The following is a 19,775-nucleotide window of genomic DNA, read 5'->3' on the forward strand; positions in this document are numbered from 1 at the left end:
GGTTACTTCATTTCAACTAATTGACCGATTCTCAACCGTTAAACTAATTTAACTAATTCTTCATAAATCTACTTTACTTTCAACAGAAAGAATTACAGGCCCTAGAAAACTTTCCAAGTCAGATATGAGGAGCCGTGTGAGTTGACGAGAGGGATTATGTGTTGTGTGTGTGTCTAATGTCCCTTTTGGTGATTATAACAAGAATTAAAGACCCTAGTAAACGCGTGATAAATGATTTGAGCAAATTAAAAAAAGAAAAAGGGTCCTCACGCGGGAAATGGCCCATACCACAGCGACTTGTAAGCCTGACTTAAAAGCAGAAAATTGATGAACTGATAAGAGAACATCAGCGAAGGGAAAGTGAAGATTGCAGGTACTCTCTCTCTCTTATCACTTAAATTAATTCACTGTTAGAAACTAGTTATTGATAATCTCATCATCCGATTTTGTTGGTTCAGCATAGAGATTTATCATGTGTACAGATATTTTAAAGAAAAAATAAGATAATAATATATGAACACTTCAGCTTATTGGTGTGCTGTCAATCTTGAAAACTGTTTTATTTTGTTCAGATCTTTGAAAAGTCTTATCTTTGCTAGACTCGAAATGGCTGCTGGGAAATATCAAGAATCCTACTCTTCACGGTTTTCTTATTGTAAATATCAAGTGTTCTTGAGTTTTAGAGGTGAAGACACCCGCAAGAACTTTACCGATCACCTCTACAAGGCCCTGGTTGATGCAGGGTTTCACACATTTAGAGATGATGATGAAATTCGGAGAGGAAAGAATATACAGCTGGAGCTCCAGAAGGCAATACAACAATAAAAAATAGCGATAATCGTGTTCTCCAAAAACTATGCTTGGTCGAGATGGTGCCTCGATGAACTTGTAAAGATCATGGAACGTAATAGGAATGCTGACTGCATAGTTTTCCCAGTATTCTATCATGTGGATCCATCTGAAGTCAGAAATCAAACTGGGAGCTTCGCTGCAGCATTTGTGGAACATGAAAAGCACTACAAGGAGGAGATGGAGCGGGTGAATGGGTGGAGGATTGCTTTGAAGGAAGTTGCAAATTTAGCTGGAATGGATTTAGGAGATGGGTAAGTTATATCTCTTGATGAAACTATACATAGCATAAGACTAGAGTGCTGGTCGTGAACTCTTAATTTCTTTCAGTCAAGTGTACTGATAAGAAAACATCCAAGAAAAAAAAATACTTATGATTTCTTCTTCTTCTTCTTTTTCGATCATGATTTGGTTTTAATAGGTGGTGATAACGCACCTACAAATTTAACTATCAATCATGGACACGCAACCCGGTTTAATTTCTTAGCTAAATGTTGTTTATTTCTATCCTTTATAGAGAGGCTACTAATTATCCCACGTTGTATTTTATTTTTTGATGTAGGTACGAGGCACAGTTTGTCCAATCTATTGTGGAGAATGTCTCAAAGAATTTGGATCCAAAAATATTTTATGTCCCCCTTCATTTCATTGGAAGAGATGCTCTGGTACAAGATATCAACTCATGGTTGGAACATGGATCCCATGGTCCTGCCATTGCTTTACTCTATGGAATTGGTGGAGTTGGAAAGACAGCCATAGCTAAGAGTGTTTTTAACCAGAACTATTATAAATTTGAAGGAAAGAGCTTTCTCTCAAATTTTAGGTCAAAGGATATAGTTTGCCTACAGAGGCAACTTCTTTTCGACATCCTAAACAAGACTGTTGAGATAAATGATCCTGATGAAGGAATTCTGAAGATTAAGGATGCATTATGTTGCAGAAGAACTCTTATTGTTCTAGATGATGTGGACAAAAGGGACCAATTCAATAAAATCATTGTCATGCAAAATTGGCTTTGTAAAGGAAGTAAAATCATTGTAACAACCAGAAATAAGGGTATGTTTTCAGTTAATGATATTCAGTGGATCCGGTACAAAGTTGAACTGCTAGATGATGAAAAATCACTTGAGCTTTTCAGTTGGAATGCCTTTGGACAAGCTAACCCTGTTGATGGTTTTGTGGAAGACTCTTGGAGAATAGTACATCATTGTAATGGACTTCCATTAGCTCTTGGAGTTATTGGCTCTTCATTGTCCGGAAAAGGAAGAGAAATATGGGAAAGCGCATTAAAACAAATGAAAATGATTCCTAATTTTGATGTTCAAAAGGTTCTTCAAATAAGTTACGACTTTCTTGATGGTGATTATCCGAAGAACTTATTCCTTGATATCGCATGTTTCTTCAATGGAATGGATGTGGATGATGCAGTTAGGATAATGGATGGGCTCGATAAAGGTGCAAGATTTGGGATTGACAATCTCATCGATAGATGTCTTGTTGAAATCAACAGTGATCAAAGGTTGTGGATGCATCAACTAGTAAGAGATATGGGTAGGGAAATTGCTCGTCAAGAATCACCCAAATGTCAAAGAATATGGCATCATGGGGATGCTTTTACAGTTTTGAAAGGAACTACTGTAAATAGCTCAATTTTTTTAAATGTCTACTTAAATGGTTTGTGGTGCCTTGACATATTCATTCATCTACTTTCCTTTCTCATGTACTTTTAATAATATTATGCAGGATGCTGAAAAATTGCGTGGCCTTACCATTGATATGCATGCATTAATGGAATATCATTATGCAGAAGTTGTCTGTACTGATTCAATGGTTTGTCGCAAGCGCCGCAGGCTTAACTTCTTTCAACAATGGCTTCCCGATTTTTTCGATGGGGGAAAATTACAAACTGGCCAAACAAGTTTGTTTCCCATCCTCAGCACGGATGCTTTTAGAAATATGTCAGATGTAAAATTTCTCCAACTAAACTACACTAATTTTCATGGAAGTTTTGAGCACTTTCCCAAGAATTTGATATGGTTATGTTGGCATGGATTGTCTTGGAGCTCCATACCAAATCACATATGCTTGGAGAAGCTGGTGGTTCTTGATCTATCCAGAAGCTGTCTAGTTGATGCTTGGAAGGGCAAACCGGTATGTATCAAGTCTCTTTATAGCTATCTCTCTCGTTTTCAATTGATAACAACTAAATTCATGTATTTTCACAGTTTCTTCCAAAATTGAAAATTCTTGATATCCGTCACTCTCGTGATCTCATTAGAACCCCAGACTTCTCGGGTCTCCCAGCCCTTGAAAAGCTAATACTTGAAGACTGCATCTGTTTGGTTCAAATTCACGAATCTATTGGTGATTTACAAAGATTGTTGATCTTAAATCTAAGAAATTGTACAAGTCTTATGGAGCTTCCAGAAGAAATGAGTAGATTGAATTCACTTCAAGAGCTGGTTTTAGATGGTTGCTCAAATCTTAACAGCCTGAATATGGAGTTAGAGCATCATCAGGGGCGCAAGTTGCTTCAAAGTGATGGAATTGTTGGAAGTACATCATTCATTACATCTCTTCCATTGAAGCTATTCTCTCCCTCTAGGTTTTCAACTAGGAAAATGTTGAGATTTACCTCGTTTTCACTGCCACGCTTCTTGGAGAGTCTAGATTTAAGTGGAACTCCAATTCGTTTTCTTCCAGAAAGCATCAAGGATCTTGGTCTACTCAGACACCTATATTTAAGAAATTGCAAAATGCTTCAAGCACTCCCAGAGCTTCCATCCCATTTGGATTCGTTAGATGTGTCCTTTTGCTATTCACTGCAAAGACTTCCAAATCCAAACAGTTGGACTGAAGGAGATGGTTGTGATCACTTAGTCGAGTTCCAAGATCGGATAAAGCAAGAATTAATGCAAAATTTGGACTCTCACATGTTCAGAATAATAGAAACGGTTTGTGCTCAAACACAGACATCGAAATTTAAGGTCCTCCCTCACCCATTTTATTGTTTTGGAAATCTACATTTGAATACTTTTCTTTTGCTCATTTTATAGACATTGTTTTGGTGGTACAGATAACATTTATGGATGGCATATTCAACGTTGCCGTATATGTATTTGATAAAGATGAGATGTTAAGGGGGTTTTATGAGGAGGAAGAAGAGGATAAATGGCTAATTCAGAATGAGTTTGTAGATAACTTTTCATTCAAAATATCCTCACCTCCTGCGCACCGGATATGGGGCTATACTCTGTTCACAAGGTTTTGTATGACGTCAGAGTACGCTCTCTTAGATCCTTTTTATATTATAATCAGAAACAATACCAGTGGTCGATACTTGCGTTGTCAAGCCTATCTCCTCCCTGTGAGTTACAAGCGTGGTGTTCGTGAATTCCAATCGTTTATGCACAGGAAATTAGGGGGCGATGATCCTACATTTGATAATGGTGATGAAGTGAGTATTTCAGTGCGTCGAAAAAAACCAGCTATCCAAATAAGGACGATTGGAGTACAATGGTTGCATGAAGAGGAAGGAAAGGATGATGACATCCAATCAAAGGATGAAGTTATCAATGCCCACAACAGTAGCGATGATGATGATGATGCAGCACACGTAGCCAAAGTAGAAATAGCTTCTCGTATTTTTAGAAATTATTATTGTGGTTTCTATTGTAAATCCAATGATGGCAATATCGATCGAATTTAAAAGATAGAATTAAAATTCAATAACAAAAGCGGAAAGCTTTTGAAAAGCTTATCAGGAAAATAGTTTTGTATCTCTAGTAATCTTCCTTCTTTCTTTGTATAGCATGAGATCTTTTATTAATAAATATTTGTAATGCCTTTCACTTTTTTTTCCCGCTTTAATATATTATTATTTTATTAATTAATTTTTATTTATAAAATCTTGTATTTATAATAAAATATATTAAATATTTTATTTTACTTGTCAACCTTTTATTGATCAAAATATATGTAAAGATCCATTTTATTTTCATGTTATTTTATCTGTTTTATTTTATCTTTTTATATAAAAATAATACATGGTAAAATTTAATTGTTAATTTTTTTTTGTTTCTATATAGTGAAATTTGATTGGTAATTTATTTTTCAACATATACCCTTTCCAGATAAGTTCACTTGTAATAAAAAATAAGTAGATATGTTTTAAAAATATGATTAAGAGGGTTTTATAATTTAAATATATTTTATTTTAATTAAAAATTACTTTAATTATATTAAATTTTCATAATAAATTAACATAGATTTTTTAGTGCATGCACCGGTAAAGATGCAATTGAATTAGTCTTTCATAAACCAGCACTGTACTGTCACCCATGACCTTAAACAGTAAAACCCTTTTTTTATCAACATTATGAGGATCTTGGAATTTGTTTTCATTTCCCTGGTTTTTGTCAATAACAGTTGTTCTAGGAGACGCGAAAGCCACAAAGTTCTAACCACTTGGACTTTTTAATGGTTGGCTGTTGGAGCTATATCATGGCATGCAAGATCAAGTGCTGAAAGCAGGTTTAAATCTTCAAGAAATTGCTGAGTATGTCTGAGGAGAAATAGACTGCTAACCATTTTCCAAGAGGCAACCCATTTGCTGTTTTCTCTTAAACAACTAAAAAACGCTCGAGTTCTCTTCCAATTTTCCGATGAACCAAGTCAACGGGCAACCTCACATACTCTTTTGACAACAGAATCCTATTACTATCACACCATGGAACCTCCATTCTTATAGAACCCCCACTCAATAAACCTCTTGCCATCAGCACTTGTAATCCCTGATTCCCTAAACCCACACTTTATAGCCAAAGACACAAAACATTGTGCAGCTTCAATGTCCCTCCACTCCACAGCAATACTCAATGGCTCAAAACGGAACACCAGTCGGTAGCCAACCCAGTAGCTGATTCAGAGTCATGATCCTCCACGTGCCTTTTTCTTATTGGTGGGTGGTGTTGATGCTGGTTTTGGATGCGAGAGGATGGAGATCCGGCCAGAGCAGGCGCACAGCGAGGGTGGATGAGTTGGATTATGCGGGTGTCTAATGTCCCTTTTGGTAACTATGCCTGGCATTCCTATATAATAAAATATTTTATTTATAATATGGTGCCACATAGACTTGAAGGGTTGCCTTAAAAGTTTGGAGCAGAACCACTTATTAGATTACTGATCCAGAACAGCAGCCACAACTGAAGAGAGAAGGGAAAGGGAAACTTGCAGGTACTCTCTCTTTCTTATCTCCTGTTTACTTCGGTTCCAGCTGCTGTCTTGTTTTCTTTGTTGATGATCACTTAGATTAAACCACTGTTAGTGACTACTAGTTCATCATCTCATTTTATCATGCCACTCAAAAAATTATAAACTAACAAATTCACCTCCGTGGGCTTTGTAAGGATTACAAGATGTGGGCTTTGTAAGGATTAAGGCTTACATAGCCTGATGGGGATCCTTAATGACGTTGCTTTCCTGCTCCATCTTTGCTTCTAAATGCGTGGTAGGAAGTGCGGTTAAAATGTGTACAGATATTTCTCTGAAAGGGCTTGGGGGAGTTGATTGCTGGGAAATAACTTCAAAAATGTTTTCAAGAAAAAATTAGATAACCATATATAAATACTTCAGCTAATTGCTGTGCTATCGATCTTGAATTATCGACATTCATCCTGCAACTTTTTTTTTTTTTTTTGCTAGTCTCGAAATGGCTTCTGGGAAATATCAAGAATCCTCATTTTCACGGTTCTCTAATTGTAAATATCAAGTGTTCTTGAGTTTTAGAGGTGAAGACACCCGCAAGAACTTTACCGATCACCTCTACACAGCCCTGGTTCAAGCAGGGATTCACACATTTAGAGACGATGATGAAATTGGGAGAGGAGAAAGTATCAAGTCAGAGCTCCAACAGGCAATACAACAATAAAAAATATTGATAATCGTGTTCTCCAAAGCATATGCTTCGTCGCGGTGGTGCCTGGATGAACTTGTAATGATCATGGAACGTAAGAGGAATACTGACTGCATAATTTTGCCGGTCTTCTATGATGTGGATCCGTCTGAAGTCAGAAATCAAACAGGGAGCTTTGCTGCAGCATTTGTGGATCATGAAAAGCGCTTCAAGAAGGAGATGGAGCAAGTGAATGGGTGGAGGATTGCTTTGAAGGAAGTTGCAGATTTAGGAGGAATCGTTTTAGGAGATGGGTAAGTTGTATTTCTTGATGAAACTACACATAACATACTAGTAGAATGCTGGTTCTGAACTCTTAATTTTTTCAGGTTTGTAGTTAAGCATTTAGACGATAACTGATAATACCACTACAATTTAGTGAAACTATAACAATCCCAACTCAGAGAACATACAAGGAAAATAAAATTCTTTTTTCTCTTTTTTTTTTCCTTGACTACCTGAAAAAACAAAGATTTCTACATTATTCCATTTTTGGTTTTAATATGTGGTGATAACATCACTACAAAAATAGCAATCAATCATTGACGCGCAGCCTGATTTAATTTCTTTTTTCGAGGATACTAAGATTTTTAAACTTTACGAAGAGACTACTAATTATCATACATTGCATTTTTCTTTCTGATGCAGGTATGAGGCACAGCTTGTCCAATCATCTGGTAAAATATTAAAGAAACTGGATTGTTAATTATTTCATGTCCCCCTTCATTTCATTGGAAGAGATCATCTGGTAAAATATATCAACTCATGGTTGCAAGATGGCACTCATGGTGCTGCTATTGCTATACTCTATGGGATTGGTGGAGTTGGGAAGACAGCCATAGCAAAGACTGTTTATAACCAGAACTTTCATAAATTTAAAGGCAGGAGCTTTCCATCAAATGTTAGAGAAAGGTCAAAAGAATCCAATGGGGTAGTTTGTCTACAGAGGCAACTTCTTTCTGATATCCTAAACAAGACTGCTGATAAGACACATGATGTCGATGATGTTAGTTAGTGGAGACAAACAATGTCCCACCATATGCAAGTGGGAATACCTGATCTCCCACTTGACACATGGTGGAGGACACAAACGGTGGGCATAAATCATGGCATGATTTATGCGCTTCACTCCTAGCTTAATATATATGTATGCTCAGTGAAGAGCTGGAGAGTTAGAGTGTGAAGAACGCAGAAAAGAAGAAAACACAGAGAGAGTGAGCTAGAGAGAGTTGAGTTGAGTAGAGAAGTTTTTCTCCTCCTCCTTGTTTTATTGTTTGTATTGTTACTAAGCTTGATTAATACAAACCAGTAGCTCCGTGGAGTAGGCAAGTTGCCGAACCACGTAAATTTGTGCGTGTTTGATTGCTTGAATGACCCAACAACTGGTATCAGAGCTTGTTCTTGAAAAAGAGGGTGTTTGATCCAAACTCAAAAATCAAAGTTCTCAAAACATGTTTTTGACATTACCATCGTGTAGAGGAAGAAGATACGAATTCACTGGTGAAAACCCGGCTAAGAACTGACGTCCTGCATGCCCGCACGCGCCGACACGCGCCGACGACAGCATTGCCCACGCTTTCCACGCGTCGTCTTCGCTCGATTGTCTGCAACTGAACCGGGGTGACCCGCCATGTAAGCAGCCAGTCAGCAGCCACGCCAGCAATTCTGCACAGTCATCCGCCACGTCATCATACCAGTCAGCAGACACGCCAGCACCTGACACGTCAGACAAAAGCGTGCGTGCATTTCCCATGTCAGCAAACAGTGGGCCACGTCATCCTGCCACGTCATCGATTTGGGTTTTGATTTAGTGCTTCGCAGACACTATTTTGGCCTGACACGCGGCTTCATCTGCACCGTCTGTTGACCTAAAACTTTGACTGTTAAAATCTAAGCCATCCGAAGTCCGATTTGGGTGATCTCAGTGTCGTTTCCAATATTTTGGGCTGTTCCGGACTGATCTGTAAAGTCAGATTTGACAGATTCAAATCCGAGACATATTAAAAATGGCAGATGAAATAAAGGCCGCGAGAATTGAAAAATTTGATGGAACTGATTTTGGATATTGAAAAATGCAAATTGAAGACTATTTATATGGGAAGAAACTTCATCTTCCTCTGCTGGGGAGCAAACCAGAGAATATGCCAGAAGAAGATTGGCAAATTCTTGATAGACATGTTTTGGGCATTATCCGGCTATCCTTTTCAAGAAGAGTTGCTCACAATGTTACAAAAGAAAAATCCACTGCAAAATTGATGGAAGCCTTGTCTGGGATGTATGAGAAGCCCTCAGCAAATAACAAAGTGCACCTGATGAAGAAGTTGTTCAACTTGAAGATGACATAAAGCACCTCTGTTACACAACATCTTAACAACTTCAATACCATCACAAATCAATTGTCATCTGTTGAGATTGAGTTTGATGATGAGATCCGTGCACTCATTTTGCTAGCTTCACTTCCAAGCAGTTGGGAAGGTATGAGGACGGCCGTGAGCAACTCAGCTGGAAAATCCAAACTGAAATATGATGACATCCGAGACTTGATTTTAGCTGAAGAAGTGCGAAGGAAAGACTCAGGTGAAAGTTCAAGTTCAGGATCAGCTCTCAACATTAACACTCGAGGGAGGAGACAGGATAGAGGCTTATCCAGAGGCAGATCCAAATCAAGATACAGAAGTAAAAGCAAGTTCGGACCCAGAAAGCAGGTTGAATGTTGGAATTGTGGCAAACCTGGTCATTTCATGAGGAATTGCACAAAACCGAAAAAAACTGAAGCTGACTCTGCAAACGCTACCACAGATGAGGTGCAAGACGCTTTGATTCTTGCTGTACAAAGTCCAATTGATGATTGGATTCTTGATTCTGGTGCTTCATTCCACTGTACACCACTCCATGAGATGATGTAAAATTATGTTGCTGGAGATCACGGTGTAGTCTATCTGGCCGATGGACAACCAATGGAGATTGTGGGTATAAGAGATGTGCAAATCAAGACAATGAATGGATCTACATGGAACTTGCAAAATGTAAGGCATGTTCCTGGACTAAAGAAGAAGTTGATCTTAGTCGGACAACTTGATGACAGTGGTCATTCAATTCTTTTTTCTGGAGGTATGTGGAAGATCTCAAAGGGAGCAATGGTTTTAGCTCGTGGAAAGAAAACTGGCACCCTGTATATGACCACAAGATTTGCAGACATTATTGCCTCTACTGAAGCAGAAAATCAAGCACAACTATGGCACTGTAGACTCGGCCATATGAGTCAAAAGGGGATGAAGATACTTCAATCGAAGGGAAAGCTGCCAGAGCTTAAAAATGTTGATCTAGACATTTGTGAAAGCTGTGTTCTTAGAAAACAGAAGAAGCTCAGTTTATTAAAGGTTGGCAGGACCTTAAGACCAAGAAAGCTAGAACTGGTACACACAGATTTATGGGGACCGTCTCTAGTAGCATCTCTTGGAGGTTCTCTGTATTACGTGACTTTCATTGATGATTTTAGCAGAAAGGTATGGGTATACTTTCTGAAAAATAAATCTGATGTGTTTGAAACATTCAAGAAGTGGAAGGCTATGGTTGAGACTGAATCAGGTCTGAAGTTGAAATGCTTGAGATCCGATAATGGAGGAGAATACATTGATGGAGGTTTCAAAGAGTATTGTGCTGTTAATGGTATCAGAATGGAAAAGACCGTTCCAGGCACACCGCAACAGAATGGCACTGCTGAACGGATGAACAGGACCATCAATGAACGAGCTAGAAGCATGAGGTTGCATTCTGGGTTACCTTAGACATTTTGGGCCGATGCAGTTCATACTGCAGTTTACTTGATCAACCGTGGACCATCAGTTCCTTTGGAGTTCAGATTGCCCGAGGAAGTATGGAGAGGAAAAGAGGTACAACTCTCTCATTTAAAGGTCTTTGGGTGTGTTTCCTATGTGCATATAGATTCTGATGCTCGCAACAAGCTAGATGCCAAATCCAAGAAATGTTTCTTCATTGGCTATGGAGATGAAGAATTTGGATTTCGGTTCTGGGATGATCAGAACAGAAAGATTATCAGAAGCAGGAACGTGATCTTCAATGATAAAGTTTTGTACAAAGACAGATCAAGTGTAGAAACAGACATGGTTGATTCAGATACAAGTTCACAAAAATCTGAATTCATAAGATTAGAAGGGCTTCCCGATGTTACCGAGCAGAACAAAACTCAAGAGTCTTTACAAGAAGATTCAAGCACATCTGTACCCACCACTACACAAGACGATGCAGAGCCAAGTGAACCAATTGTTTATGTTCGCAGGTCTTCAAGGACTGTAAAGCCCCTACAACGGTTCACACTTCTACTGAATTATATTTTGCTGACAGATGGTGGTGAGCCGCTAAGTTATGAAGAATCCTTACAAGATGGAAACTCAAGCAAATGGGAGTTAGCCATGAAGGATGAGATGAGTTCGTTGCTGAAGAACAAGACCTGGGGGCTGACCACACTACCTGAAGGAAAGAAGGCTTTGCAAAACAAGTGGGTTTACAGAGTAAAGACTGAGCATGACGAAAGCAAACGGTTCAAGGCAAGACTTGTTGTAAAAGGGTTTCAACAAAAGAAAGGGATTGACTACTCTGAGATATTTTCTCCAGTTGTGAAGCTCACAACAATCAGAGTTGTTCTGGGGATAGTAGCAGCAGAGAATTTACATCTTGAACAATTAGATGTAAAAACAACATTTCTTCATGGTGAATTGGAGGAAGACATTTACATGCAACAACCAGAGGGGTTTGCAATACAAGGAAAGGAGAAACAAGTCTGCAAGCTAAAGAAAAGCCTATACGGCTTGAAGCAAGCTCCAAGACAGTGGTACAAGAAGTTTGACAACTTCATGTGTAGTTCGGGATACACAAGATGCCAGGCTGATCATTATTGCTATGTCAAATATTTTGACAACTCCTATATCATTCTACTATTATATGTGGATGATATGTTGATTGCATGATCCAGCATTGAGGAGATTGACAAGCTGAAACAACAATTGTCAAAACAGTTTGAAATGAAGGATCTGGGAGCTGCTAAACAAATACTTGGCATGAGAATCATCAGAGATAAAGAGAAAGGCATACTAAAGCTCTCACAAACAGAGTATATCAAGAAGGTTCTCAGCAGGTTTAGTATGGATAATGCTAAACCAGTAAGTACACCTCTGGGGAATCATTTCAAGCTCAGCAAAGACCAGTCACCAAAAACTGAGCTAGAATGTGGATACATGGATAAGATTCCATACGCCTCAGCTATCGGCTCTTTGATGTATGCTATGGTCTGTACCAGACCAGACATTGCCCATGCAGTGGGAGTTGTAAGCCGATATATGAGCAATCCTGGAAAGCAACATTGGGAGGCGGTGAAATGGATCATAAGGTACTTAAAAGGTTCATCGGAGACATGTCTTACCTTCACAGCTGGTGGTTTGAAACTTGAAGGTTTTGTAGACGCTGATCTAGCAGGAGATGTTGATAGCAGAAAGAGCACTACAGGATATGTATATACTCTAGGAGGTACTGCTGTTTCCTGGAGTTCTACCTTGCAAAAGATCGTCGCTCTTTCAACAACAGAAGCTGAATATGTTGCAGTCTCAGAATCTGCAAAAGAGATCGTATGGTTGCAAAGTTTCCTGAAAGAATTGGGCAAGATGAACGGAAATGGTACTTTGTATAGCGATAGTCAGAGTGCAATCTTCCTTGCCAAGAATCCAGCATTTCACTCCAGGACTAAGCATATTCAGATCAAATATCACTTCATCCGACAATTGCTAGACGATGAGCAACTGATGCTAGAAAAGGTCTGTGGAAGCAAGAATCCAGCTGACATGTTAACCAAAGGAGTTACACTTGATAAACTGAAGTTGTGCAAAACTTCAGTTGGTCTTCAAGGATAAAAGATGATTTCATTGTTTGTCTCCAAGTGGGAGATTGTTAGTTAGTGGAGACAAACAATGTCCCACCATATGCAAGTGGGAATACCTAATCTCCCACTTGACACATGGTGGAGGACACAAACGGTGGGCATAAATCATGGCATGATTTATGCCCTTCACTCCTAGCTTAATATATATGTATGCTTAGTGAAGAGCTGGAGAGTTAGAGTGTGAAGAACGCAGAGAAGAAGAAAACACAGAGAGAGTGAGCTAGAGAGAGTTGAGTTGAGTAGAGAAGTTTTTCTCCTCCTCCTTGTTTTATTGTTTGTATTGTTACTAAGCTTGATTAATACAAACCAGTAGCTCAGTGGAGTAGACAAGTTGCCGAACCACGTAAATTTGTGTGTGTTTGATTGCTTGAATGACCCAACAGATTAAGGGATTATAAAGATTAAGGATGCATTGTGTTGCAGAAGAATTCTTATTGTTCTCGATGACGTGGACAAATGGTACCAGTTCAATGCAATTGTCTGCATGCAAAATTGGCTTTTCCAAGGAAGTAAAATCACTGTAACAACTAGAAATAAGGCTTCGATTGTAGCTGATGGTGAGCGTGTCAAGTGCAAAGTTGAACCTCTAGTAACAAAAAATCACTTGAGCTTTTCAGTTGGCATGCCTTTGGACAAGCTTGCCCGGTTGAAGATTTTTTAGAGGACTCTTGGAGAATAGTACGTCATTGTAATGGACTTCCATTGGCCCTACGTGTTATTGGTTCCTCATTGTCCAGAAAAAGTAGTGAAGTATGGGAAAGTGCATTGCATGAAATGGAGGTGATTCTGAATATTCAAGTTCTTGCAACAAGTTACGACTCTCTTGTTGATGATTATCAGAAGAACTTATTCCTTGATATTGCTTGTTTCTTCAATGGAACGGATTACAATTATGCAGTTAGGATACTAGATGGACTTAGTATAGGTGCAAGATTTACACTTAGTAAAATTTGTTGGAATATTGCCAATTATGTGGCTGCCATTGTCAAAGAAGATGGCTGCCATGTGAGAGTCAAAGAGGGCTGTTGGTGCAGCATTTGCAGCCCCTTGACATTGTCAAAGAAGGAGGCTACAATGGTGGGTTGTTGGTGGCAGCCAACAACCATTGTCTAATGTCAAAGTTTGGCAGCCACCACTGTTGACAAAGGAGCAAGAGGAGCTGTCATTGAAGCCTATAAATAGACACCAAGAGTGCAGCATAAAATGAGAGAGAGCAAGAACAAAAGAGAGAAGAAGAGAGAAAGAAAGAGAAGGGCTGCCACCAGCAGCCCTGCTGCCTTATGCAGCTGCTGCCCTATGTAGCAATGAGAGATGGGAGTTGAGTGGATGTGATCCTCCTCCGTGTGTTGTATTCTTTCTCTATCTCTAATAATATTGATCTCTCCCGTGGATGTAGGCGATTTGCCGAACCACGTTAAATATTGTGTCAGTGTGCTTAGCCTCCTTTGAGCAATGATCATGAACACCACCGTTCCGCAGGGGGAGCAGAAATCCCCAACAATTGGTATCAGAGCCACCACTAGTGGTTTCTCCCACCAACAAATTGGTATCAGAGCTTATGGTTTAAAGTGGTGTTTGATTTTTGCTCAAAAATGAATGTTGTCAAAATTGTGTTTTGACCATACCACTGTGTAGAGGAGGAAGAGATGAAGCCACTGGTGAAAACGGCGCAAAATTCTGATGTGGGACATGCCCGCACGCGCCAACACGCGCCGGAGAGGAGGATGCCCACGCGCACCAACGCGCCACACGCGAGCCACGCGTCTTCTTCACCCGAATGGCAGATCCGACCCGAATACCAGATAACCCGACCCACAAGACTGACCCGGATAAGGATGACATCAGCATGACATAATTGTGACGTCAGCATGCCCAGTTGGCATGCCATGTAAGCGACCAGTCAGCTGACACGTCAGCATAGTGGGACCCACCAGCCACGTCATCATACACAAGCCGAGCTGAGTTGGAGCCGAGCCGCGAGCCGAGGGATAGGATCCAATGTAGCTGATCCTACGTGCAACCGAATTTGAGATTGAATCTGAGCCGCTCATCAAGCCAGAATTGTTTTGATCAAATCTTAGCCGTCTGAAATGCGATTTGGATGATTTCAGACTTGTTTCTAGCTAATTTGATCGTTCCGGATGCAATGGTACGGTCCGATCATTGAGATTGTGACCAGAAATGGTGGTGGTGAATTAACAAAAGGAGATTGCCCGATCAGGAGGCATCTGAAGGTCATCATGGTGGTCGATGGTGATGATGAAGAAGAAGGTGCACATGTTTACCCAATTACATGTGTTGAACTGCTAAATGGGGAGATTTTTTATTTGCCGAATGAAGGCAAAATTGGGATACTCTGGACACCCGATCAAGTGGACGATTTGAGGTGAAGAGTTGAAATTGATGAAGACCAATCTTGACGAATCTAAGCACTGGTAGTCTTGCCAGATGTTGAGAAATCAGGTATAAAACCAGGATACCCAGATCACTTGTAAAGGAAAGCCGCAACAAAGCTAGCAAATGGTTGTATATACAGAAAGACAGTACGATGGATAAATATGGCGTAAGAAGTTTTGTCTAGGAGATTGGGTTTTAAGCGGGACCAGTGTGACCCCTCCAATCTTTCCTGGGAACTTGCTTAGTTGAAGGATTATCCATACGATACTATTTTCGTATATATAGCAGTTTGAAATGAAACGGTTGAAGACTAGCAAGACGACGGCACAAGGGAACAGTTGAGTTCCGTATGTTTAAAGATCTGATGGAGTGGTGATTTCTCCAAAGAAGTTAGATTCAGTGACTGTGATTTCTCGAGGGTAGAATTGATGAAGACCCTGATAATGGAAGAGAAATACAGCAAGGAGATAAAGATTGGCACCCTATTTTGACTTGAACAGGTGTTGTGACAGGATGAGCTGCTGTCAAACATAAGCAAGGAATAGGGAGAAATCTGGAGAACAGAAATTGCACGAGGGCACACGGAGATTGTGCAAGAGTACCCGTGATCCAACGAGGTACTGTAATGAGACAACAGGTGCAAGGAGAAGAAGTGTTCCCAGATGAAGCTCAGAGCAGAGACTATGTGTGAAGGTTGTACAACAGGAAGTCTCTTATGCTCTTGATGAAGACAACAGGCGAAGACCTTTCCAATACATACAAGGATGGAAAGAGAGCTGTTGCAGAGGCACCTAATTGAGGGGGTGCAAACGCCTGTGATAAAAGGCGACCGCCTATGATGAAAGGCGAAGACACCAAAGAGAGTTGGTGTAGGTGGAGCTGTCAAGCAGAAAGGCACAGAAGCTCCAAACATAGAAATCGAGGTGGAGGATTGCGAGGAGTATACCGCAAGTTTCTCTTTCTATGTAATTAGTGGCAGTTATCTCTCCCATAGTCCACATGGTGGTAGAGACTTTTGGAGCCACTTTGATACATCCCAACTGAAGGAGGATGTGACCGCCTATGAAAGCCGAAGACACCTTAGAGAAGGTGTGAGGGCCACAATATGAGCCCAAGTTCAGACCGCCCTATAACAACGGGCGAAGACACCTTAGAGAAGGTGTGAGGGCCATGAAAGGAGCCCAGTTCAGAATGCCCCAAAGCCGATGTAATGGCTAGATATGAGTGGACAGGTGTGTGGATAGCCAATGAAGTGGCTATGATGAGTATGAATACAAATACAGGATTGACTTTCATGCCCCTAGGCTAAAGATCAATGAGTTAGATAACATTTGTCTTGGACAATAAGTGGATGACTTGTGGAGCATTAAGACGCGACTGCTAGGAATGAGCAGAGGACATGCGTAGGTTCCGGGAACAAGTTGACTCAAGGTAGTGAGCTCGATAATGGCATTGTAATACTCAGAGTATGAAGACAGATATGGATCAACCTTTAATGGGCTGCCCCCATGGTTAAAGGTGGAGAGCTACCTGGACTCTTAGAACTAAGAGCGAGAGACTCACGGAGAAGTAAGGCGTGGTTCTTAGAATGGAACAGAGGGCAGACGCAACTCCGGGATGAGTAGACTCTTGGAAGAGTGGTGAGCTCGTGATCACATTGAAATACTCAAATAATGACTGTCGCACTCGGAAATAGATATTTCCATTTGAGGGGGTGTTGTAAGCCTTGATGTGAGGCTTGATAAATCATTCCTGATTGAGCATGGTTGATACGCTCGAAGGGGAATGTTATCCCAGAGACAAGCGTTAACACTCTTCAGATGTGATGTGACAGACCATCTGATTGTAGTGATCCTTTTGTGTGAGAAAAGGTGTGCTTTGGTGACTCTGGTGATTGAAAGGTTTGGCAAGTACCTGTAAACTTGGCCAAAGATGTTCTCAGAATGGTAAGCTTGGAAGAGCTGCAGGAAAGCGTGTGATGAAGAAGCAAGAGGACAAATTGCCCACATAAATGGCAAAGGGGGTGATTGTTGGAATATTGCCAATTATGTGGCTGCCATTGTCAAAGAAGATGGCTGCCATGTGAGAGTCAAAGAGGGCTGTTGGTGCAGCATTTGCAGCCCCTTGACATTGTCAAAGAAGGAGGCTACAATGGTGGGTTGTTGGTGGCAGCCAACAACCATTGTCTAATGTCAAAGTTTGGCAGCCACCACTGTTGACAAAGGAGCAAGAGGAGCTGTCATTGAAGCCTATAAATAGACACCAAGAGTGCAGCATAAAATGAGAGAGAGCAAGAACAAAAGAGAGAAGAAGAGAGAAAGAAAGAGAAGGGCTGCCACCAGCAGCCCTGCTGCCTTATGCAGCTGCTGCCCTATGTAGCAATGAGAGATGGGAGTTGAGTGGATGTGATCCTCCTCCGTGTGTTGTATTCTTTCTCTATCTCTAATAATATTGATCTCTCCCGTGGATGTAGGCGATTTGCCGAACCACGTTAAATATTGTGTCAGTGTGCTTAGCCTCCTTTGAGCAATGATCATGAACACCACCGTTCCGCAGGGGGAGCAGAAATCCCCAACAATTGGTATCAGAGCCACCACTAGTGGTTTCTCCCACCAACAAAATTTACCTATTTCACCATTGTATAATATGTAAAAGTTTGGGTACATCAATTTTTCTAGTATCTTAAACCAAGATATTTCATCATGAATTTTGTTACGATTTTCTTGATGGTGATTATCCGAAGAACTTATTCCTTAATATCGCATGTTTCTTCAATGGAATGGATGTGGATGATGCAGTTAGGATACTGGATGGACTCGATAAAGGTGCAAGATTTGGGATTGACAATCTCATCTATAGATGTCTTGTTGAAATGAACAATGATAAAAGGTTGTGGATACATCAACTCGTAAGAGATATGGGAAGGGAAATTGCTCATCAAGAATCACCCAAATGTCAAAGAATATGGCGTCACGAGGATGCTTTTAGAGTTTTGAAAGGAACTACTGTAAGTAGCTCAATTTTTTTTTTTGTCTGCTTAAATGGTTTGTGGTGCCTTGACATATTCATTGCTTTACTTTCCTTTCTCATGTACTTTTAATATTATTATGTAGGATGCTGAAAATTTGCGTGGCCTTACCATTGATATGCATGCATTAATGGAAGATAATTATGCAGAAGTTGTCTGTGCTGATTCAATGGTTCTCAGCAGGCTTAACTTCTTTCATCAATGGCTTTCTAATTTTTCCGATGGGAGAAAATTACAAACGGGTCAAACAAGTTTGTTTCCCATCCTGAGCACTGATACTTTTAAAAAGATGCCAGATGGGGATCCTTAATGACTTCTCATATAGTTAGAAATTATAATTGTGCTTTCCATGGCAATTTCACTTTTTGGATTTTTGCAAAGAAGGGCTTATCATGAAATAGTAAGCAACAGTTGTTCTAGGAGACGCGAAAGCCACAAAGTTCTAACCACTTGGACTTTTTAATGGTTGGCTGTTGGAGCTATATCATGGCATGCTCTGTTGATTTGCCCAACCCAGTAGATGTTCTGCAAAGGAAAGAAACAGTCAGAGTAAAGAAAGCGAAAGGAGGAACAGAGGAAGTATTACATAAAGCATCAAAAAGTACAAAGTCAACAGATGTTCTGCAAGATGACAATACCTCAAGACAACTAAAGTAACATCCAGAATCAGAGCTCTGCAAATTAATGAGAATTATCAATGAGGACATTACCATCCCCATTTGCTGTTCTCAACAGCTGATCATCATCCCCTTGTTGCTGCTCACCATTTTCCAAGACTGTGAACTCCACAAACCCATTTGATGTTTTCTCTTAAACAACTAAAAAACGTTCGAGTTCTCTTCCAATTTTCCGATGAGCCAAGTCAACGGAAAACCTCACATACTCTTTTGACAACAGAATCCTATTACTATCACACCATGGAACCTCCATTCTTATAGAACCCCCACTCAATAAACCTCTTGCCATCAGCACTTGTAATCCCTGATTCCCTAAACCCACACTTTATAGCCGAAGACACCAAACATTGTGCAGCTTCAATGTCCCTCCACTCCACAGCAATCCTCAATGGCTCAAAACGGAACACCAGTCGGTAGCCGACCCAGTAGCTGATTCAGAGTCATGATCCTCCACGTGCCTTTTTCTTATTGGTGGGTGGTGTTGATGCTGGTTTTGGATGCGAGAGGATGGAGATCCGGCCAGAGCAGGCGCACAGCGAGGGTGGATGAGTTGGATTATGCGGGTGTCTAATGTCCCTTTTGGTAACTATGCCTGGCATTCCTATATAATAAAATATTTTATTTATAATATGGTGCCACATAGACTTGAAGGGTTGTCTTAAAAGTTTGGAGCAGAACCACTTATTAGATTACTGATCCAGAACAGCAGCCACAACTGAAGAGAGAAGGGAAAGGGAAACTTGCAGGTACTCTCTCTTTCTTATCTCCTGTTTACTTTGGTTCCAGCTGCTGTCTTGTTTTCTTTGTTGATGATCACTTAGATTAAACCACTGTTAGTGACTACTTGTTCATCATCTCATCTTATCATGCCACTCAAAAAATTATAAACTAACAAATTCACCTCCGTGGGCTTTGTAA

General features: G+C 40.2%; 1 protein-coding gene and 1 pseudogene across 1 annotated transcript; both read left to right on the top strand.

Moving 5' to 3' along the window:
• The first annotated feature begins 327 nt into the window (after positions 1 to 327).
• LOC7484301 (disease resistance protein RPV1) lies at positions 328 to 4,706 on the top strand. Its single transcript, XM_024581512.2, has 6 exons — positions 328 to 373; positions 573 to 1,103; positions 1,412 to 2,486; positions 2,593 to 3,000; positions 3,075 to 3,836; positions 3,926 to 4,706. The coding sequence occupies exons 2-6, from the start codon at positions 898 to 900 to the stop codon at positions 4,556 to 4,558; spliced, it is 3,084 nt and encodes a 1,027-aa protein (XP_024437280.2). The 5' UTR covers positions 328 to 373; positions 573 to 897; the 3' UTR covers positions 4,559 to 4,706.
• A 1,255-nt stretch (positions 4,707 to 5,961) lies between these two features.
• Positions 5,962 to 18,490, top strand: LOC127903999 (disease resistance protein RUN1-like; annotated as a pseudogene).
• Positions 18,491 to 19,775: the final 1,285 nt, after the last annotated feature.

Source organism: Populus trichocarpa, chromosome 11 (assembly GCF_000002775.5).
Source record: "Populus trichocarpa isolate Nisqually-1 chromosome 11, P.trichocarpa_v4.1, whole genome shotgun sequence".
NCBI lineage: Eukaryota > Viridiplantae > Streptophyta > Magnoliopsida > Malpighiales > Salicaceae > Populus > Populus trichocarpa.

Coding starts and splice junctions, on each gene's coding strand:
- LOC7484301 (XM_024581512.2), top strand. CDS start 898: ATGGAACGTAATAGGAATGCTGACTGCATAGTTTTCCCAGTATTCTAT. Junction 1,104..1,411: donor GGAATGGATTTAGGAGATGG/GTAAGTTATATC, acceptor TTTTTGATGTAG/GTACGAGGCACAGTTTGTCC. Junction 3,001..3,074: donor ATGCTTGGAAGGGCAAACCG/GTATGTATCAAG, acceptor GTATTTTCACAG/TTTCTTCCAAAATTGAAAAT.